This window comes from Hypomesus transpacificus, chromosome 10 (genome assembly GCF_021917145.1).
Source record: "Hypomesus transpacificus isolate Combined female chromosome 10, fHypTra1, whole genome shotgun sequence".
NCBI classification, from domain to species: Eukaryota; Metazoa; Chordata; class Actinopteri; order Osmeriformes; family Osmeridae; genus Hypomesus; species Hypomesus transpacificus.
In genome coordinates, this window is record NC_061069.1 from 6,269,920 (window position 1) to 6,292,542 (window position 22,623).

Consider the following 22,623-nt stretch of genomic DNA (forward strand, 5'->3'; position numbering starts at 1 on the left):
TCATTTTGTTACGTTAAATACGTAATAAAATATAAAAATTGAATGATGGAAGATTTTCATCTCCACTGAGAGGACAGTCTCAATGACAGTTAGAGAAAGTGAATGCAATCTTTGTAGTAAAAGACAATGTCACCAGTGAGTACCTTTGAAATGTAATAAAGTAAGTAATTTCCCCTGAGTTCTTGAAAGAATATAAATAAATTATACTCTAGCTGTCACTACACTGAAGTCAAATTGCAAAACCATGTTGCATTATCAAAGCAGCTTGATTTGACATTACAGGATGTTTGAACATAACTAGAGTGTTGCTCCTTACTAATGTTACACATAATTACAGCCTTGCCGCACATGGAGGCACCTCATCTCGTGGAGTAAGAATAACCATGGAATTCTCTCCCGGTTTTCCCAATCCATAAACAAGGTTAAATAGGCATTATGTCTTTGGTGGCTCCAACTGGCAAAGGTGCCCGCTGCTCTTTCCCAGCTGAGATTATGGGTAAAACCCAGTGTCACTAAGCCCCAGTCTGCATGTTTGCCTTGTATTTTCCCTAATCCCCCTACAGACAGATTTGTCCAGCATGAGCAGTCATTCAATACATCTCATCACATCTCAGAGCAAACAGTGGAAAATGAAATTGATGACCCTATTGTGTACACAGGTAAACAAGCAAGTCAGGAAATGGTGTGTATGAGAAACCTGACAATGCTATTTCCCCTGCCAGTGCTGATGCATAAGCAATACGCAATAGCTTGTAACTTTTTCATCATTGTCAATAGACAAACCATTGTGCATTTTGTATCTTTTGACGTTTCAAATGTTCAAAATCTCTTTTTGTGTAATCTGTGATAAGATGGTGGATATTATCAATATCTGTCGATACCACAAGACTCTCCATTGTTGCCTACAGGTCTAGAATCAAATTCTTGTAATTTGACCACTCTCTCAAGCAGTCCATATATCAACAAAGTAGACAAAAGACAAACCTGTGGAGTAAATTATTTTAAAGACATTGTTCCGTCATCCTACCAATATCTAGTTTCTACCACCAAGTCCATCCACCCTCCTTTGACCCCTACCTCCCTTTCTTACCCCACCTCTCACTATGACAATTGATTCACCCATATAAAAAGATCACAGATTACAGGAGCTTCTTCCATTGATCTTATACAAGTGATAGTCAAGTCAGAGTTGACCTATAAGAAACAAGTCGCTCAAATAGCAATCATGGATCTAATAGATGTATTGCTCTGACTACATGGTTCAGTGGCTGTATCATGGTTCTAATACCCCTTCCCCCACACCCCTTTCCCTGAAATGCAACCTGCACAAAGTTTGGCTTCCAACTGAAATACCGAGTGGATTTCTTCTGCATTCTAACTGCAGGGCCATGACTGTACACTGGTATTTTTAGCTGTGGTGGTTTAACATCTCCGTATAGCAAATTCAATTGCACTGATTTAAATTACTGTAGAAGTGCATTCAGTAATGCGAGATTTCCCAGTGTGCATGTGGCTATGGATGAAATGACACTTTTTTTAAATACAACAAATCCTACAACAAATCACAGATTTTTTTAATTTGAGAGCTACTTTGCCTTTTGGGAAACTGAATGCTTTTGATCATGTGGTCATGTTTGTCCATTCCATGAAAAGTCACATACAAGCAAATCACATTTTATAACTGGTTCATTACATTGAACAACAGTTTTTGTCCGTTATGGGCTTTTCTGTCTCTATATCTTTGTATTGATGGACTTTCCAGCAGGCTGTTTGTCGCATGTACAAGTTCCTTTTATTCTGACCTCCATCTATGACTGTGATTGCCGACAATCCATTCATCTTGGGCCTCTATAATAAGATGCTTCTTGATATTGACAGTTCATCAGTGTGTTATTGCATCAGCCATGTGTTAGAGAGCTGTCAACAGATCAAGGACTTTACTCTGTGACAGAGGAGTGACTTTGGACTGACAAATGGAGATGAGGGTCCAGTGCCACAGCCTGAAGAGACATGAAGATGTGCTATGAACAGACTATATTAGCTGCACACTTGTGGCATTCCATATACAGTTTGATATGTACTATTCTAGCAATGCAGGTAATAATAGTGAGGAGTTTTCTGTACCATTGTGTCACAAGTCGGTAGTCAAAAACGAGTTGACGTTTAGTCCTCCTTAGATAGAGGTAGAACATTGACTTTCATATGTGCTGGTCACCTTGTAGTCACACTGTCCCTGAAAACAGAGTTGAAATGAATGATTGGTAAAGTTGTTAGACACTGCACCTAGGTTGAGGGAGCATTCTGAAAATCATGTGAGCAGAGAATATCAACAAAACCCCATTCTGCTGTCCCTCACAGGGATAATAATTGCTTTTCTGCTCTCCAATGTCCAAATACTGCAAAGCAAAGCAAATATTGCTGGCCAAGAAAACAAAGCTTGAATAATTGAAGAACAACAAGACTCTGATACAGCAAAAGTCTTTGTGCAAAGACCATCACTTTGTGAATTACATTTCTCTACTGGCCACAACCACACAAAACTGTCCTGAATACACTTGTTGTAATGCCATCTGTTCATCAACAAATGAATGTGTTCATTAGAATGATTAATAGGAGTATCTGTCACCGTCACAATACATTCTGTGTCACATTTCAATTATGATTCAGGTCATAATGAGTGAACACGTGTAAACAAATCAAACCATGTTCATATGCATGTGATTACTTACTGTGTGTTGTTAACAAAAGGGAAACGTAGTTATTTCTTAATGAACCAAGTGCTCATTGTCCTACAAAAACCTTGGTGTTCTTCTTATTCTTTTTTTGTCTGCTTTAAAATTCTGGTTTGTACTTTCTTATGCCCAGTTCCTAAGGAGTACCCTTCATGTATTTTCTGTCAGGTTTTTAAGGTCTGTAATGTTTCCCCCATCATCTTAATGTGTATATAGCCACCATTTAAGAAAGCAGAGCATTAAAAAACTTAACAGAAGGAGGATTTTCTCCCAAGCCACTTAAACAAATCCCACGCCATAAGCTTTAATTTTCACTTCATGCTCTTGTGGTCACTAATTAAAATGTTTCCAGCGTCTTTTGAGGGGAATTGTGTTTTTCTTAAGTGTGTAATAATAACCAGAATGTAATATTAAAATTGAATAATAGAACCACACTTCAAATGAGAACAGCAGGCATGATATTCGTGGTAAACAACAACCTCCCCTTACAATCTCCCCTGAACTTTTATGAATCCCATAAAGGGTTGCTTGCTAGGCAGGCACATGTGTACCTTTCCTTTTGCATAAAGTGAACACATAGCAAGAATGACCTTTAACAATTGGACCTCTCTCCAACACCTGGTTTACCCTTCACCTTTGACTCGTGCTCTCATTACCCCCAAGCTGCACTTCCTATGACCCACCTCTCCTTTTGTCTTTCTTCCTCTTCTTTTCTCCGCTCTGCTGTATCTCTCTATCTCTCTCTCGCACATTCTATCCCTTTCTTTGTTTTTCTCTCTCTAAATAGAACTCTGCTGCTCATTAAGGTGACTGATGCACTTGTTGACCGATGAGGTTACACAGGGTGGATGTTGGGGCCAGTCTGGTGTCTGGGGGTCATCCCCCCAACCATAATCAGGAGCAGGTTAGCACCCCTATACCCCAATGGCCACTGTGAATGTTCCTCAGGGGTGGGTTTGCAGGACGTTCAAAGAGGATATGATTCCCTCTGGAGAGGGGGTTGGGGGCCAGGGTGGATTGAAGTACCCCAAAAGTCTAACCCTGGGATCTGGGCATGATTAACTCCACTGAGGGTCTGTATGTGTGCTTGTTGAGCACAGAGTTCAAAGAGTAAGGGTCAGTAGACTGGGGAAGCGTGGTAGTGTGGAAGAGGGGATTGATAGACTGTTGGGAGTGTGGTCGGGAAAGGTACATTTGCTTAATGAAAACGCAGATATATTTGTTTTTCATTTGAAGAATGAGGTTTGGTGTGTAGAGTGTAGATAGACTGTGAAATGATCTTCAATTACAAACTCTTCTTCAAAAAAAACTCTATGCTGTTATTTTTCATTATCTGTAATGTAATTTTTGTAATCCAATGGGTTAAAAGAATGTTTTATTATCTAAAATACACAGGCCATTGCATTTTCAGATGTTCAAATTATAACATTATATGTATTCACGATGCCCACAAGTAACAGTCATTTCCTTTTGAAAAAACGACATAGAACAGAACAAACATGAAGCTATCCCTCTTTCATCACCCAGCGACTTTGCTGGGAGGGCATGGTAAAGCGAGTGTACTACATTGAGTTGGAGTGCCCTCTGGTGGTTTCATATAGTATTACAGGACGATTTAATACATTACCTTTTTTGTAATCATGTGTTTTTGGTTAGAGTCTGTAGTGCACTATAAAACATAAGTGCAATACAAGTCACTACACTTTGCTCATATACATAATTTAAGCTTTAGAAAGATTCTTACTAAAGGCCAAAGAGAAAGTGCTGACTTAATTCCTAGCAATATAAAAACTCAAAGACAAACAAACTGGATTCAGTTTTGTATTGGTGTAAAACACAGTTTTTAGATTTTGATAAAAATACTATTTTGGTTAAACGTACAGAATTAATAATTAAAGTCTGGGTCTTTTTCCTTCTGAAATGTTTTAATTTCATTACACACTACATTTGTATTTAAGAAAAAGACAAGCAATACTGTCTCTATGTATGAACCATTTTAAGTATGGGAAACATGGCACTATCAGCGATGGCAGTTGATATGGTATGAGAAATGGGTCAACCCAAAACCATTAAAACATGTTCATCAACAGTGGTTGCAAACAAATCAATACTGTAGAATACTGAAGAAGGATCTTTGCCCACTGTCTGGTTTTCCTGCATTCAACAAGGCCACAATGTTCCCTTGTGTGTCTTGGCAAGACTTGCAACTTGGCTGAAGGGACATAGACTGGCAACCACATCAGAGGGTCCGATCCAGTGAACATAAACTAACAGTAAAGGATTTTCCATGTAACCAAACCGAAACATAATTAAGATGTTTGATTGATGTGGAAAGAAAGAGTACTAGTTGTAATGTAAACATAAAGTGTGATTTTTATATTGTGTGGTTATTATTCAAACTAAAATATTTCTATAAATGTGAGTGTGTGAGACGCCCTAGCTGAGTGATCTTTTTTCCTGTATTATAACCCTCCAACCAAGCATGAATAGTTAATGAAGGCCTGTCTGTGACCTCCTCCCAACACCCCAACTGATATACTACAGCAGGTCACACACACGCACACACACACATGCACACGCTCCCTTATTTGAAGATTGTGAGGGCTAAAAGGGAAAAATACGTGGAGAAAGTGACAAAGTGTATGTTGAATGGCTGAATATCCAACATTAGAATTAGAATTACAACGTAGAACAAATGATTGACATATAGCTAACAGTAAACTACAGTTTTTATTCATAAATATTGTAACTAACAATCAATAATGGCGTTATAGGTAAACAGTCCCAAAAGCATAAGCATGAGTAACATTTTTGAGGGGGGAACGTTTTTTTAACATGAATAATCGTCCTTCATCACATGTCTCTTCGGTTGCCCAATCACACGTATCCTCAGCCTCCTCCAGACACTACCTCAAGTGGGCCGCGAGTAAAAGGAGCATTTTAATCCAAACAGTTCTGTACATCTGTCTCCGTACTAGAACCACATAGAACGCACGGATCAACGAAACCAATAATTTGTGTAAGTTCTTGCTGCGATACTAAATTGAATCAATGAAAGTCCTTTGTGTTTACGGCGAGAGGGCGTACCGCGTGCATTCCACTTTGTTCAGTGGATTTGAGTAATTTCCGGTAAATACAGTTTGACGTTCGAGTCTGCACACGGCCCCTGGTACAAGTGCAGAGTGCATACATTCAGTTTGTGGCGCTCACTTTTGATGTTGAATGTTAACCAACGACGACGAGATATGTTGTCTTTTTCAGCAGACATCCTGTCAATAGTACAGGATTCTCGCAAGGTCTGCTTTTTATCTTTATAGACTCATTCGCCAGGCCGTAGCATATGGCAAGGCCAAGGTGGGGCCCAGATTTGCGCATTATTGTTGATTTCGGTTAATACATTTCCAATGCGTGATTAGAACTAGTTAACACGTGCAATGGCAACATCTAATATAGGAGCTAGCTATCTAACTTCAAATTCAGTCGAGTCTCAGGGACGTGTTATTTATGGTATGGAAGCTTGCTTCGTACTCAGTCTTCGTACTGTATCGGCAATGTTGTACAGTAGTTTTTCAGCTAGCTTAACTGCTAACTAGGCTACAATCAGTAGGTAGGTATGGTCGCGTCATGAGTATTTGTAGATTGTATTTTACTCTCTCAACCTGTTAGCACCTAATGTAGAGAAACTCAACGCCTTGTCAGGTTTTGAATAGTCAACAAGGAGAAGCTAGATATATAGCGAGTCAGTTCCCAGGTGAACAACTCAAGCTTGTCAACTAGCTAGCAACATCTATCGTTTTACCACTGCAACTGTAGTTATACTGTACTAAACAAAAATATATTAACTAGCTATCACCGGCGCTCACGCAACGGTTAAAATGGCATTGCAATACAACATATTTTTTTCCTTTTTAAAGGGGATGGTAGCGCAGAGGTGGACAGTGGCAGTGTTGTGTATCCTTACACTGTTCTGGCCATACTGTAATGGGACCACTGGTCCAGAATGCAGCACAGTCTCGGGGGAGAGGACGGTAGTCCACCCTCTGCCCACAGTTGACAGTCCGATGGCAGAGCAGACGCAACGCCAGCACCTGGAGGCTCTGTTCAACAGGTAAGCAATAGTAATGGGCCCCAATTATTCCATGCTTATTGTTACGCTGGCTGTTTGATATGCACCATTGCACATCCATGTAACTAACTGTAGTAATGAATATCTATTTGACCAGGTACGGGGAAAATGGAACAATCTCTATATCCGGTCTGAAGCGTCTGCTGCAAAGTGTGGGCCTTGACCGTATTCGTAAAGTGATGGTTCAACACCACGAGCAAGCAGAAGATGACAATGCTGAGGCACATGGTCACACACACCACCACCACCATCACCACCACCATCAACACCATCAACATCATGATCACAACAGCAACCAACGGCAAAAACACAGTCACTCGGAAACCACCGAGCCCAAAAAAGGCCCCAAGGACCCGAAGGTCCCCAAAGAAGAGGAGCCCACCCCGGGGAAGAAGGTGGAGAACTCGGACGCCCACCACAATCTGTACGTGAAGAAGACCACCACCTCCGGTCAGGAGATGAGCACCACTCCCACGTACACCACCAACGTGGTGGTGAAGTCCGTAGAGCGACGCAGGCGTAGGGACGCAGACGATGACCTGTCCCAGGACAGGGGTCCTGTTGTCAATCAAACACACCTGAATATCACAAAGGGAGGAATGATGGAACATGTGAGCAATGTGCTGGTCTCAGAGGACCAAACCCAGCCACCTGTGATGAGCCAGGAAGGTTCTGATGACCAGCACTTGCATGATCATGATGAGCACCTTAATCAAAGTCTTGACCATGTAGAGGACAAGGGCGAGGTAAGAATAATATTGAATATTTGTTATTGCATAATTGTCTAACTGTTTCATTCAGTACTTTGTCTCGGGGGCTAGGGTTAGTTCTCAGTCATAATATTAATATTTTCTGTCCCACAAAGTTTCATGAAGGCCCATGCTTTAAAATGTGTCTTTTTTAATCAAAATAATATGCAACCTTCTTTTTTGTGTGATGCATGCCTTATTTACAATGTAACTCTTCATATTCCAGTGTCTTAATGCCTCCAGCCTCTTGACCTCCCATGGGATGACCAAAGAGGGGGTCCTCACTATGAGAGACTTCAGCTACCTCTGCCCTGCCCTCCTCAACCAGATTGACAAAAAGTCCTGCATACGGCATGGTGACAACCACACGCACGAAGAGACAGGTGTGAGCGGCTTTATGCAACACAGGACAGGGGGAGGTGACCAGTCCCTTCTGACTGACCTTGAGCTTCCTGATAGCTTTGGAACATTTAGATAGTGTATGAACGACAGCACAAAGAGTTACATCAATGTATGGGAAGACTGTTTGTCTCGCTCAAAAAGAAGATTGCTTTCTAAACAGTTGAATTTTACTGACAAACGTTGTGCACACGAAGAGAACACTTTTGTAAGTGAGCTCTCACTCCGATGTAAGGTTTTGTCAGAATGACACATTTTGATTATGGCTAGAGCACTAGCATGGGAATGACTGCTTCTAAATGCACTCAAGACATGCTCATCTAAGGAATGCTTTCTTCTGTCGCAGACCATAAACTGCACAACCACCACAGTCATCATCACCCTCACAACCACAACGAGACTGACTATGAGGAAAACCGCAAACACTCCATTGCTGCAGGTAAGACAATGCTAATCTCACCTTGAGCAGACGTCTAAATACATCAGTGGTAAACATTGTCAAACTGTTAGCTCCTGCACCACAGGTTTACAAAGCCAGAGTTCAGTTCTAATATCTGCAACACCCTAGTCTTCAGAGTTACGCACCTTCTACATGTGAACTCTTAGTTAACTCCTGCCGGAACTTGAACTGAAGTTGCAAACCTGAATAAGGTGTGTGTGTGTGTGTGCATGTACATGGGTGTTTGTTCCAGCATGGGTCGGAGGTATCGTCTCCATCACAGTCATCAGCCTGCTGTCCCTGGCGGGTGTGGTGCTCATTCCCCTGATGAACCGAGTGTTCTTCAAGTTCCTGCTCAGCTTCCTGGTGGCCCTGGCTGTGGGCACGCTCAGTGGAGACGCCTTCCTGCACCTCATCCCCCACGTGAGTGACGCTGGTCAGCTGATGCTCAAGTCGGTGAATCAGAAGTCAGAAGTGACTAAGTGTTAAGTGTCTCATAGATCCACTGTGCACCCTACACGTCCCTCTAGTGTGTTTTGTGGGTGTGTTCGACCATGCTTTTAGCTCTTCGGATCTTAAGTTAAGCCCTACCTTTAGTTTGACTTACCTTTAAGTGAAGACGTACTTAAACAAAAACAAAAAAAGTGACGTTCTTGTTCAGTGTCTCATGCTCATGCTGCTTATAGAATCGTCGTTGTAGTCTCTTGTGATATTGCTGGAGTATCATGTACATCATGCAGAGAGCTTAACATGAACATCCCAATCTCCCCCAAACAGTCCCAGGGAGGCCACCAGCATCATCATGATCTGAATGAGACATCTGGACACGGTTCCCATGGGGAGGAGGACGAGCTGTATGACCTGGACCCGGTGTGGAAGGGGCTGACGGCTCTCAGCGGAGTCTACATCATGTTCCTGATTGAACATTTCCTCACGTTGGGCAAGATGTACAAGGACAGGAAGAAGAAGGTCAGGGATCAACATGGCCTTGTTTTACATCCATTATTAAAGGTTTCGATCCCGATGGATTACACCAGTTGTATTTGTACCCGCTCAAGCTTAGTGGCGGGGTGTCGTCAGTAATGGTTTTGTGCACACACGTTTCTTTTAAGGCTAGGAAGTGTTTTGTTTCAACGTTGACTTTAAGCCGTGTTGATCCAACAGGTACCGAAAAAATGGGCTCCCGAAGACAAGGTGGAGACTGAGAAACTACCTGCACTGGAGGAGAACGACCTGAAGCCAGCTGAGGGTACGTTAGACAATGTTGTCCTTGTCAACCTGGAAAGCCAGGCTAGAATGGCATGTTTGTTACGCGATACCAATAATCCCATCTGTTGTCACGATCTATAGATTTCGTAGAAGTATTGGGCACAAATGGGTTCAAAACGTCCACAGATTTGGAAACCAATGGCGGGAGCATATTCGGTGACCACGGCGACAGTGTCCACGGGGGCAGCCTGGCGGAGGAGGAGGAGGTGATGCTAGCGCCCCCTGCCGTCGTCGTCACCCCGGAGGGCTACGCCTCGGCCTCGGGCCCCTACACGGCCGAGGAGTGCGAGAACAAGTGCCACTCGCACTTCCACGACACGGTGGGCCAGCCCGACAACATGCACCACCATCACCACGACTACCACCACATCCTGCACCACCACCACTCCCAGAACCACCACCCGCACAGCCACTCCCACTCATACTCGGAGCAGCACTTCCAGCAGGCGGGCGTGGCCGCCCTCGCCTGGATGGTCATCATGGGGGACGGCTTGCACAACTTCAGCGACGGCCTGGCCATAGGTACGCTCGTGTTATGTTTCCGCTCTCAGAAGAGGGGGTAAGAATGCCGAGATGTCTCTGCTAGGCACTGAGAGGCTTAGAGAAACTCGTGCATGGATGATGGAGGAGCTGTACAAACATTCAAGAACTTGAAAGCATCTAAACTGTCAGATGTTACCACCTTGATTAGCAAACCCAAAGTGAACCAGGAGTCTTAGCCTAGTCAAGGGGCCAAGAAGACACTTGATTTAAGAGTGAGGTGATGAGCACAAACAAACACAGCATATGTTTTGTGTCATCTGATGTAGTATTGACTTAGAATAAGTTTGTTTAACAGTTCCATCCTGGAAGTCATCCATTTAACAGATATGGTTACAGTTATGGTAACTATTATTTACCTACAGAAAATAGTAAAAACACCATAAGTACATAGAAAGTAAATACTCCCCCCTGCATGTCCCTTGGGATAAAAGCATCTGCTGTGTGAATACATTAATATCTGATGCATACAGGTGCAGCATTCACTGAAGGGCTATCCAGCGGTCTCAGTACATCTGTAGCTGTGTTCTGTCATGAACTACCTCATGAGTTAGGTAAGGCTCAAAACAAATTCAAAACCTTTTGACCCCTTTACCCTCAATTTCATGAAAACTGTATTGAGTACTAATCAAAGTACTGTTTGGAGGTCTTAGTCCTTGTGGCTGATGAGTGTGTGTTTTGCAGGTGACTTTGCTGTGCTGCTAAAAGCTGGGATGACCGTGCGTCAGGCCATTCTCTACAACGTGCTGTCTGCTATGATGGCTTACCTTGGCATGATCCCAGGCATCCTCATTGGGCACTATGCTGAGAATGTGTCCATGTGGATCTTTGCCCTCACTGCTGGGCTCTTCATGTATGTGGCGTTGGTGGACATGGTAAGGCACTTGAACATGTGGTATTGGGCTGTTGCACTTTCTCCATGAACCAGGCAAGACGTGGATGTGGAAAATAAGACTGGTGGGGCATAGCGAATCATACAAGGGCCTTTTTAGCTGGCCTTTTCAGTTATGCACAGGTCTGAATATGACAAATCGATCTTTTCTCTCACATGTTTTGGCCACGACTCAACACCACCTGTTATGCAGATGCAGCATGTCTAGTTAAAAAAAAGAATTGCTCAAAGTGAACAAGGTGTCAAGTTGTGCTTAGCTTTGCGAGGAGTTGGCCTTCAAAACCAAATGGCCTCTTCACACAAACGTGTCTGAGAATAAACATTCACACACTCACATGTACACACATGTACACTCACTGTCCGACAGTAAAAACCTGAGAATAGTGCTGTCATTAACATGTGCCGCACAGCCCAGGATAGGTGTGTTTATTTTCAGCGACGGTTGACGCCTAGTGGCCATTGGCAGACATGGCAATTGACAACCCTACAGTCTAGCAACTTCTGATAAATAAAAACAGTTAAAAAGTAAAACGGTTTTACATCAACAACATCAACATTTATATATCAATCCCCTGTCTCAGTTTCCAGCAAGTGATTTCAGTGGTCAAGTAAAGGATGATAAACCACCAATGTAATATTAAGAAAGGTTGTGCTGCTGCTTCCAGGTTCCTGAGATGCTGCACAACGACGCAGGGGACCATGGCTTCAGCCACTGTGGATTCTTCCTGCTCCAGAACGCAGGCATTCTGCTGGGCTTTGCCATCATGCTCCTCATTGCCATCTTCGAACACAAAATCCACCTGGACATCGATATATGACATGGTTTTCAAATCTAGGAACCACAAGCTCCTTATGTGTAGAGGCTTTCATGTATTCTGACTTTGGGCCATGACCAAGTGCATGATGTTTAAAGGGCCATATTGAAAAGAAAGGGGGGTTCTTTGGGGACCAGACATTTTGTGCAAAAATCCTGATACTAACTGACCAAACATCGGGGGCCTGTTAGACTACTCTAAAAGTACACCGTCAAATACTCATGATCTAACATGATTGTATGGGTGAAAGCCATTGCTTTTCTTCAAAGCTTGTGATTAGTGCAATCACATTGGATTAAGGATGTATTTTCTGCCCCAGTATAGAGCCTGCTTTAGTTAACGGTGTTCTCACCTCACTAGAGGGGTGTTTGGTCACACAATTTGATACCATTCCAAGCAATATGATTTTCCTGAATTGTGTCTTGTGGAGTTCATCTGATCAGGTTACTTTTTAAAATCTAGTATACAATCTCTTGTAGGTTGTCATTGTTAGTCGTTACTACTGATCAAGACAAACAACCAAATGTATTACTATGTCTAAAATGGATATGTTGGGGTTGAGCTTTATTTGTGGGAATCAGGATGTTAGGCTAAATTATTTTTATGTTGGGGTACTGTTACACCAATGAGACAATTCAAATATAAGGCAAAATGTTATGCCTTAATACAAGTTTCAAAATCCATGCTGTTATTGGTAGCTACCAGAACATTTGTACTTTGTGGCCAGAACTTTTGCTTTTGTAAAGCAATGTGGAGTATTTTGGTACGTTATTATTCTGTACCCTCATCACTTACTTTGACCACAGCACATCTCAGCAACTGCACAGTTACCACAGATTCAAGTGCATTGCTTACCTCTGTTCTGGAAAAGGGTCCTCAGTCCAACACACTGTGATCAGAGTTTAAAGTCTGTTACGTTGTCCTTGTAGAGGACAGGCAAACTTGTAAATGTTGTAAGTCGTTGCTTTGCAAATTGTTGTATAACTTGACTTAAAAAACAAACAAAAAAAGGATGAAATTTGAATGTTTCAATTACTATTATTATTATTTTTAAGCTATGCTATTGGTTACAAAGTGTAGAAAATGGAAGGAGCATGTCATTAACCAGCCGTTAAGTTATTGTGCCAATGATTCACACTGTGTTTAAAGAGCCTGGATTTGATTGTCTAGTTGCTACTTTTTTTATGTTTGACATTTCTTAAAGAGACATACATCATGAAGGGATATTTGTATGCTATTGACTGTAATGTACACTTAAGGTTTTTGTGTTTTACATTCCAGAGCATAATAAAACATAGTTGCTTACAATTCCTTTTGCACTGATACCCTGAGTTTTGGGTGAATCCAAGCAGTAGTAGTTTGGGAAAGAGAAATATTTTAATTAATAATGGTTTAGGGACTTCAATCAAGTTCTAAATCTTATGTTTTGAAATATTAAGATTCTGAATGGGAATCATAGAACACATCCCGTGTTCTATGTTCTCTGGAAGCAATGAAACTAAAAGGTACAGTGAATTAGACTGGCCTAAGGATACACATTCTTGTATGAAACAATCTCTTGTATTTCAGTTCAGATGGATAAAGGAAAAACATTAATATAAATTGGGAGACATTATACTCCCAAACATAAAACATGCATGAAATACTACACCAAATACACCTTTATTAGTGGTATTGAGCAGACTTGTATTATTTTAGTCAGTTCCCCTGCCCCCCAGAAAAGGTGACATTATCAGTGTTGATCAGAGTATTTAGATGTTTTATGTTTCCCATGTAGAAAATCGAGGCAGCCAGTTTAGATAGAGGATGATATTGCATATCTGAAGAGATGTATGCAATCAATTACAATGCAATGTCTATAGTTGAAGTTGTAAGTTGACATACACCTCGGCCAAATACATTCAACTAAGTTTTACACAATTCCTGACATTCAATCCTAGTAAAAAAATGTATATTTGCATATGTGTCCGTTGTCATCACATTCTCCTAACATTCTGTGGTTGTAACGAAACTGTAGATTCCACCAAGTTCTTCAGTACTGTAACAATGAAACCGCATTCACCAATGTCCTCTCTTCTGGTTTGTAAGTGCCATTCTTCCTCACTCATTTTCTTTCCACCTTTTCAGTTGGTTAAGTATGTCGGTCAATCAGCAGAAGTGGATTGACTCATTAAGCTCCTCCTTCGGAAGTTGGAGCTTTGATATTGTGACTGAGAGATCCATCCTCTGTAAAAAAAATAAAAAATAGATAGTTTTCCAGTGTACATTTTTTGTTGTGAACTGCCACTAGATTCAGTAAAGAGTGTGTTATGAATAAGTTAACATAATAACCACCAGTGAGGCAGGCATGGGTTCTTTGTGGAAATAGGCTTGACAGGATTCTGGATTGCAATGGACCACTAATCCAAACAGAGCAATTAACAGGCATACCAATATCACTGCAACAATAGCAGTAGTAGGCTTCAGCCAAGGTGCAGTGTGACCTGAGAAAACAATGTGGATATTACTATAACACTTGACCTGTTGTACATTAACCAGAGCACAGCATCCTGGAGTTTCGTACATGTAGATATGTTGTAAATAACTTGCTCTATGTTGTTCCTTCAACTATGTTCTTTTAATGAGAACATTCAAACAGTAAAGTGGTTAGTGCCAAGGAACGGTTTGTATTTTTTTTTACCAGATAACAACTGTAACATCATCGTAACCACAACATTACATCAATCTAGGACTGTGCAACAAATGTAGCAACATCTTAAGTGAAGCATGCATCTCAAATAAGCTTTCCTCAAGGGCACACTTTTGTTGATCACCATCATGACATGAAAAGACTATAAAAGGCTGCTGCGATGTTACATGCTCCCACACATCAGTGTGGCGCATTCATTAAAAAAAGCAATGGTTACTGATTGCAAGGCTTTCAACCACCATTTGAAATTCAATTCCATGGTCAGTGTTTGTGTGTGTAATGTTTACAACTGTAGAACGCCCACCTGTGATGGTGACACACTGTGTGTCCGTGCTGCTGCTGCTCATGCTGTGGGAGTCCAGGTGTGTGTGGGCCTCGATACAGTATTCCGCTCCCTCCTGCAGGGAGGTGATGTGGAGATATTTCTGGTCCACCGGAATGACATGTGTTTTAGTCTAAGAGAGAGAGAGTAAGGTGAATTTAATGTAGTTTCAAATTAGCCTTAATATCAAGATCATTTACCATTGATAGAATCCTGGACCCAACAGCTAACCTACAAAAGGTATATGGAATAAAGACAAACAAAGGAGACAACATTTACTTAAGCAGGACTACATAACAAATTCACATATCCGTAACCCCTGCTACACTGGACACTAAGTGTTGACACTTTTTGTTAATGCAACAGTTCTTATTTAGTCTTGCGAGGCATATTTTCCACGCTGCACACCCACCACACCATCGTCAAATTGAGATTAAGCAGGTCAGACTCACCCTGAGTTCCTCTCCTGTCTTCCACTCTGTCACTATGACTCCTCCAGTAAGGGGCAGGTTTTGGAATGTCACTATTAGGGAATCTCCCATTGCTGTCACAGTCATATCAGGAACACTCAGGACTGCTGTTGTGGGGGGCCATATATTCTCAGTTATTCTCCAGTAAATCAAGCATGCTCTATAAGGTCATCAAGGTGATTGATTCAAATGAAACATTTTACTTTGTGAACTGAATTTAAGTTATTGAACTCCTCTAATGTTGGATATGAATGTTACAAGTAAAATGGGTCAACAGTTATAACAACTCTCAAATGATTCATAAGTCAATAGAATAGATAACAAGATAAACTGGTTGCTGCTTTAACCAGTTGGTGTCAGTATCTTCAAAGGGACTCATGTCCCACAATTCCTTACTGTGTCTTCGGTTAAATGGTTTGTGGAGCTCTGACCATGGTGAGACTCTGTTATTGCACTCTGCCCGTACACGGACGTTGTAGTCAGAGTCTGAGCTGAGGTCAACGGTCAGATCACATTCATTTTGGGTTATTTTCTGGCATTCAGGCACATCTTCCCAGCTTCCATTCAAGAAACTCAGCTCAAACTCTCTGGGGGGGACAAAGTATCAATGCAAAAGTCACACTGGCATATTTCAATTATCCCTAAAATCATGAAAAACAAATCCTAAAGCCTTTTTTAAAAACCTGTGAAGCAAGTCAAGAGATAATAAGGGAGTTTTCTCATGAACATGCTTGAACACATTCCTGTAATGTTTAGGAGGCGACAGACTCACCCTTGAAATTGTACATTGTACATAGTTGTGCTACAGATGGACGGTGGGGGGTGCCATTTAAGCACATGCCGCATGTTTATTGACTTGATTGTGACATTCCTTGGGGAAGGCAACAGCCAGACACCTACATATGAACAGAAAAACTGACTTTGAAAGACGATCAAGTAAAATATAATCAGATGGTCTGCATTTGTCTTTGGAATTTGAATTATGTAAAAAAAAAGATACACTGTATGGACAAATGTAGGTGGACAACCCCCCTAATTATTGAATTCAGGTGTTTCAATCACACCAATCAGCTCACTGATGCATGAAATCCAACACATCTCAACACAGCTCTTCTTCTTAACGAATCTGGGAAACGCGGCCATTGGCAGTACAATGTTTGTACTGAAGAGCTCAGTGACATTAAACGTGACACTGTCATAGGATGTCACATTTGCCACAAGTCTGTTTGTGAGATTTCAGCCTTACTAGATATGTCATAGTCAATATTATTGCATCTAGGAACAGCTTAGCCGCCAAGTGAAGACCAAACAAACTCACAGAGAAGGGCCGGAGAGGGCTGGAGCATGTCATCGCTTATCATCAGTTGCATTACTCACCACAGAGTTTGATGGTTAGGTATACAGTTATTTGGGGCCATTAAAGTGTTTTTTTATTGATCATATAGTATCCCTAGTATTTGCAATAGTTTTCCATGAAGGGTATAGTAAGCACTTACATTTAATAAAAACGTATATGTCTTTCACAAGAACAGAAAACCTTTTAAAGTGCAAATATGTTGATACCCCATGTAGTCAGTCAAAGTCAAAGTGAACTTTGTTGTCAATCAGACAATGCAACAAATAATGACACAGGCAATCAAAATTGCGCTTCCCCATGTATATGTGTATATATATATATTTGTATATTTAAATACCTTAATAGACATGTCATGTTTTTTTACAAACAGTACTTACATTTTGTGAGGATGTTGAGGACCAGTAGAAGCACGCTTTTTAAAAAGCTTCTTCTCCTTACCATAGCTCTGCCCATAATCCTCAACTCCATCAACTCCACTTAGCTTTGTAGCATTGTTATCCCATCAACCGTGATCAAATGTATCATCTGTACCTAAACAAGATAATGGTTAATTGTTAGTAGTACCGGTACTTCAAACAGCTCTTGGACCAGAAGAATACTTCATGGCTAAATGTTTAAGCTTGGCTGCGGTGCTTGAAGTGGAGCTGTTTGTCTTATGCATATAAAAAAATGTGCACATCCTATGACAAACTGGAATGACTGGATACTTATGTCCAAATCATAGTTGTAAAGCCTGTTTGACATTCTCTACCCTACAACACATGCACAAGCACCATACAAAATATGTTGGCCAAGAGTTGTCGAGCTGAAGCATGGTGTGTCAGTCAGGCTTCAGCAGAGGGCAGTGTAATCTCAGATAAGCCTGCCCTTGTGCCAGGATTCCATTCTGAAAACATGAAAGGATCCTCATTTCTCACCATGGCAAGAAATGAGAAAAAGAGAGTACATGCTGTGCTGTAAGAGTCAGGCTGTGCAAATCAGGCCTGGATGAAAAGGGAGGAAACATTGTTAAAATATGTGCATTGTAAACTCATATTCTAATTTCAAAATCCTCTTACATGGGTAACATTTGTAACATTTCATATATCTATTTCTCTTTCACATTTGGACTATGAAGCTGTTTGTGAGGTTACAAATGTGGGCCTGCGAGAGAGGAGAAAAAACAGACTTTGGACTCTAATGTCGATGATCAACCATTAACTAGAGCCATAAAACCATAAAAGCATAAAGACTCAAGCTTTCATTCCCTGTCTCTCTATGTTTTTTTGTTTTTTTTTACCCTGAAACCCAATGAAGAGGTGGGTGGTAGAATGGGGGATGGTCTGCAGGATCATAAATGACGAGACAATTTCTCAAAACAACTTCTGTACAATCTATATTCATGTTTCCTCTTTACCATATTGAACTTAGACAGCCTTCAAATTGGATTGGTCACCCAGTCCCTGCTACTTGTCACCAACTTCCTGATAACTCACATGACTGAAGGTGGCTATGATGTAGTCATTGTTTGGTCTGTGAAACAACTCATTCAGCATCTGTTACTCCATTCAATAAATATAGCACTGTACATATTGAGAGGTACTTTTCATGCATTGTTTTCTTTGTGAAGCACAAGTTCATGCTCTGTAATCTAAAGACTAAAATGAATGACATGAAATCAATATGTATACATGCATGTGTAGTCTCAGATGAACTCCAAGCTCAGGAAATATTTAAAACATGCTATATCTTACCCTGACTTGAAGGAAAATTTATCATGGGGTTAAACCAAAACTATTGTTGAGCATTTTGAAATGTAGCACATTCTATTCTATTCAAATGTTTATGAGGACATTAGTTCATTGTCAACTACAGACAAGGTGACAGACAGACAGGCAAGATGAATATAGAAGTTTCCTGTTAACTTTTTGTAACAATGTACACTATCACTATACAGTAGCTATTATTCATTTACTTTCCTGTACCTTGTACGGGAAGTTGTGTGTGAATTAAACTTCCCTTTTGTTGTCTTGTAAACACTAGATTTGTGCGATACATTTCGGGGGGAATAAATTGGAACAAACGGGAAGTGGAGGTTTCAGTTGCCCTTTTCAAGCCACTACATAAGTTTGGGTCCTTTTTAATTTACAATGTATGATATCTAAAAATAAAAATATTGACATGGTTATTGGTTGAATTACCTTCCAGAAAAGTACATTATTGAACAGGGATGACAATAAAACATATACTTTGTCTGTAATATTTTCAATGCCAAATAACTAATATGTGCAGAAAGTACATCACTGTGAAAGAACTACATATCACACCCAGCACACACATTCACCAACGCCAGAGCATGGAGCATAGGTACTCTCCACTGCTACGGGAGATTCATCCTGTATGTCATAAAACCTTATCTATCTTTATGGCAATCATTACCCAATATATTTCAGTTTCAACTGTATCTTTACCAGCGTTCTCAGTAAGCTAGTTTCATGTTCTGTAATGGCTTTCGTGCTCAAAGCAGAACTCAACAATATTTTTGTAAGTCACAAGGAAAGTGTGAAACCATTGATAAGTGGCTCAGCTAAGTTGATCTCAGATCGTTCCGACAGCTCCATGGCACAATATAAGTATGAATTGGGGCAACCCTCGACCAATTAATACAAAACTATTCCAAATGTTAATGGCACTTCAACTGTATAACTGTACCAATCTCATCAATATATGTTTATCTAACAACAATCAAGGCCTGGTTGGTTGTGACCCTTGGACACTAGTTTCATCAAATCACTAAAATGGTTTAAGAAACATATTATTTAAAAACAATAGGTGATATAAAGACTCTACGGTGTGCGTTTGAGAACTGGTGTGATTTTCATGGCCAGAGCATATTAGTGACCTTTGACCTCCCCCTTTCCATTAGCATCGTCATCATCATCATCAAAACCTGGGGTAGGTTGGACACAAATGAGCAAACACAGACACTGGTATCGAGTTTGGTTTAGGTGTGGCTGCTGTCAATAGCATCGTCATCATAAGGAATGGAGAGGGATGGAAGAGGAGTGAAGGTGGGGAAGGGCCTACAGGGTGCGGTTTATGGCCTCCCGTTGGGTGTAAAGTCCTCAAGTAACAGCCAAGGCACTGAGATATAGAAAAACCAACCATTGGGTGAACACAACTGCTCACAACGACCCCTCACACCTGTAGGTTCAGTTCTCCAGGCTCATTTCTTCGGAGCGCTGTATTTTGGAGTGCTATATTTTGTCTCGTGATTTCTAAATCCAAGTGATACTTTCAGAAATATTTTGAGTTAGGGTTAGAGTTAGTATTCTTTTCAGCAATCTTTTTTGTTGTTTTTAAATTTTGAGTGTCCTCTGCGAGTCATTAGTTATTTTTTGTTTCACAAGTGTGTTTGGTCGTGAAACACTTGCACCATGTCGACCGCTATAGAAGCAACCGGTTTCTTGATGTGTGTAACAAGCTGGCTGATCAATGGTGCTGCGCTCGCTAACGATTACTGGAAGGTGTCCACCGTCTCTGGGAGCGTCATCATCTCTAACCGGCAATTTGAGAACCTGTGGCACGCCTGTGCAGAAAGCAGCTCTGGCATCGCTGAGTGTCGGGACTTTGAATCTCTGCTAGCCTTGCCTGGTAAGAACTGGAACTTTAACCTCCATCACATGTGGAGTTCAAATCCAGTTGTGGCATACTGATATTTTGGGGTGTATGGATTAAACAACCTTCGTAAGGTCAATCAAATTGAAGCCTCGCTCCGAGGCCTTAGCATTTTCCATTGCATTGCTTGATAGAGTAATAGAATAGGTTCTCCAGATAATCGAATTAGTGTATTATTTGAAAGATTCAATATTTTGAAGTGTAAAATAGTTACTTTTATTCATATAATGGTCAGTATTCAGATAAACACCTTTTTTTACAGCCTGTATCTAACTCCAAGTCACTATTGTGTCCATACATAAAGACATCCATCAATATCTATCCATCCACAGCTACCTATGATCATAATTGTGATAGACTTCATATGCTTTCTTTTTAAATGTCTTTTCTCTACCTCAGAGGTGTGAGGTAATAGTCTTATCTTTAGTTATGGTCGCCATTTTGTTCCTTCTTTGCGCCCTGAAAAGAAAATGGCGGGAAAATAGAATAACTTTTTTCTATAAATCTTTATATGAGTCTATATATGGTTTTCATTTGATAATTACATGTAGAAATTTCAAATGAGGTTACAATAGACTGTTACCATGGCCACTAACAATCTCTCTCTCTGTTTCTCTCTTTCTCTCTCTCTGTCTTTCTACAGGACACATTCAGGCATGCCGTGCGCTGATGATCCTCTCCTTACTCCTGGGTCTGGGCTGCATGATCGTGTCACTTCTGGGGTTAAAGTGCATTAAGATTGGCTCGGCTACCGAGCCAACCAAGGGCAAGGTTGCCTTTGGCGGCGGCCTTATGGCCATTCTTTCTGGTGAGTTTAGTCAGATTGTTTTTTTGTCTACTACGTTTGTACAACGTCCCCTGCCGGAGTGTCTCAGCCACTTCATTAGTTATCTTGAGGTTGCTATACCAGCCATCTTACTGCAGAATTCAATTTTGACAAATAGACTCTTGCTATAGCTATACTATACATATTCATCTATCATATAATTGAATGTATATCATTATAAAGTTATCATATTTTATACTATTTATGACCACTGTGTGAAGTTATTATTTTTTACATACATTACCTTTAGTATGAACGGCGTGTTAAATATTTTGTTGGACAAAAACAGTAGCTTTCTGGATTCCAAAATGAAACAGTCAAATGAAACATTTTCTTCAAAGTCTGTCTTTCTTACAGGTCTCTGTACTATGATAGCAGTGTCTTGGTACGCCACAAGAGTGGTGGAAGATTTCAACAATCCATTTTTCGGAGGCGTCAAGTAAGTGGATGTGGACTGAGGACCACATTTGTTTAGTGTCCACAAGTAGTAACACAAACGATATGACAGAATGGATGCACATTTTCCATACTGTTTTTTCTTGTTTGCCTAGGTTTGAGCTTGGCACTGGCCTCTTCATGGGCTGGGGAGCATCCTCGCTTGCCATTCTAGGTGGAAGCCTTCTCTGTTGTGCCTGTAAAAGGGCCTCTGCTGGAAAACCAAAAGCGTAAGAAACTTTACTCATCTAGTACCTACCCCATAACGAATCCTACATGCCACTATAACTTGTTTATAAAATCCTTTTTAACATGGTATTTGGTCCTCATACCAGTTTTTAGCATAAATTGCCTGTCTGCCTGCCTGCTATTCTGTCTGTATCTGTCTCTCTCATTGACGGTGGTTTTGTCTTTGTGTCGTTCAGGGGTTACTACTCACAGACCCAGAATCAGAGGATTTATACTTCCAATACCAAATCTGAACCTGACTCATCCAAAGCTTACGTCTAAGACCACACCCCTCCTTTTACCATGCTTTGCTACATTTACTACACATGAAGGATCACCTTCCTTGTTTTTGGTACCCCCATTTTGTCTTTATAACACATAGAATTTTTTAGGGTTTTGAGGTTGATGTAAAATTGAGGAAATATTTGAAATTAATTTTGAAATGTGATCAGTTTGTGTGGAATTTGTGATCTTCTTAATAAACTTTTTATTGTACATACATGTTTACCTTCATTATCATTTTATGCATGTCATATATATGATTACTGGTTTGTACTGTGTATTGTACTGTGTAGACTTAATAAATAAGGATATTTACATTGCAAATCTTACCAAAACAAAATACAAATTAATTTGTAACTAATATTGATGAAAATCCATATGGTAATATATTTTTTA

General features: G+C 40.7%; 3 protein-coding genes across 7 annotated transcripts; 2 read left to right on the forward strand and 1 right to left on the reverse strand.

Moving 5' to 3' along the window:
• Positions 1-5,468: 5,468 nt before the first annotated feature.
• slc39a6 (solute carrier family 39 member 6) lies at positions 5,469-13,269 on the forward strand. Of its 5 annotated transcripts, none has more exons than XM_047027596.1 (12): positions 5,469-5,751; positions 6,647-6,840; positions 6,956-7,604; positions 7,834-7,990; positions 8,353-8,445; positions 8,699-8,868; positions 9,223-9,414; positions 9,610-9,694; positions 9,841-10,236; positions 10,728-10,808; positions 10,939-11,129; positions 11,812-13,269. In XM_047027596.1, the coding sequence occupies exons 2-12, from the start codon at positions 6,650-6,652 to the stop codon at positions 11,962-11,964; spliced, it is 2,358 nt and encodes a 785-aa protein (XP_046883552.1). In that variant the 5' UTR covers positions 5,469-5,751; positions 6,647-6,649; the 3' UTR covers positions 11,965-13,269. The 5 variants fall into 5 exon arrangements, with proteins under 5 accessions (XP_046883552.1, XP_046883551.1, XP_046883553.1 ...); XM_047027595.1 differs by lacking the exon at positions 5,469-5,751 and adding an exon at positions 5,879-6,239; XM_047027597.1 differs by lacking the exon at positions 5,469-5,751 and adding an exon at positions 5,879-6,086.
• A 335-nt stretch (positions 13,270-13,604) lies between these two features.
• Positions 13,605-17,492, reverse strand: crfb16 (cytokine receptor family member B16). Its single transcript, XM_047027599.1, has 7 exons — positions 17,177-17,492; positions 16,215-16,338; positions 15,839-16,029; positions 15,425-15,549; positions 14,955-15,105; positions 14,296-14,444; positions 13,605-14,187 (listed from the first exon to the last, which is right to left on the reverse strand). Exons 1-7 carry the CDS (start codon positions 17,265-17,267, stop codon positions 14,110-14,112), a joined length of 909 nt encoding a protein of 302 aa, XP_046883555.1. The 5' UTR covers positions 17,268-17,492; the 3' UTR covers positions 13,605-14,109.
• A 2,420-nt stretch (positions 17,493-19,912) lies between these two features.
• On the forward strand, positions 19,913-22,440 carry cldn15la (claudin 15-like a). The gene is made up of 5 exons (XM_047028047.1): positions 19,913-20,432; positions 21,100-21,264; positions 21,640-21,721; positions 21,834-21,947; positions 22,143-22,440. Exons 1-5 carry the CDS (start codon positions 20,216-20,218, stop codon positions 22,225-22,227), a joined length of 663 nt encoding a protein of 220 aa, XP_046884003.1. The 5' UTR covers positions 19,913-20,215; the 3' UTR covers positions 22,228-22,440.
• Positions 22,441-22,623: the final 183 nt, after the last annotated feature.

Excerpts from the sequence above, each read along its gene's own strand:
- slc39a6 (XM_047027594.1), top strand. The coding sequence starts at position 5,948 with ATGTTGAATGTTAACCAACGACGACGAGATATGTTGTCTTTTTCAGCA. Across the intron at positions 8,869-9,222 it reads TCCTGCACCTCATCCCCCAC|TCCCAGGGAGGCCACCAGCA; the intron begins GTGAGTGACGCT and ends TCCCCCAAACAG. Across the intron at positions 10,237-10,727 it reads CAGCGACGGCCTGGCCATAG|GTGCAGCATTCACTGAAGGG; the intron begins GTACGCTCGTGT and ends TGATGCATACAG.
- crfb16 (XM_047027599.1), bottom strand. The coding sequence starts at position 17,267 with ATGGAGTTGAGGATTATGGGCAGAGCTATGGTAAGGAGAAGAAGCTTT. Across the intron at positions 15,550-15,838 it reads ACCATTTAACCGAAGACACA|CAGTCCTGAGTGTTCCTGAT; the intron begins GTAAGGAATTGT and ends CCCCCACAACAG. Across the intron at positions 14,188-14,295 it reads AACCCATGCCTGCCTCACTG|AGGATGGATCTCTCAGTCAC; the intron begins GTGGTTATTATG and ends TTTTTTTTACAG.
- cldn15la (XM_047028047.1), top strand. The coding sequence starts at position 20,216 with ATGTCGACCGCTATAGAAGCAACCGGTTTCTTGATGTGTGTAACAAGC. Across the intron at positions 20,433-21,099 it reads ATCTCTGCTAGCCTTGCCTG|GACACATTCAGGCATGCCGT; the intron begins GTAAGAACTGGA and ends GTCTTTCTACAG. Across the intron at positions 21,948-22,142 it reads TCTGCTGGAAAACCAAAAGC|GGGTTACTACTCACAGACCC; the intron begins GTAAGAAACTTT and ends TGTGTCGTTCAG.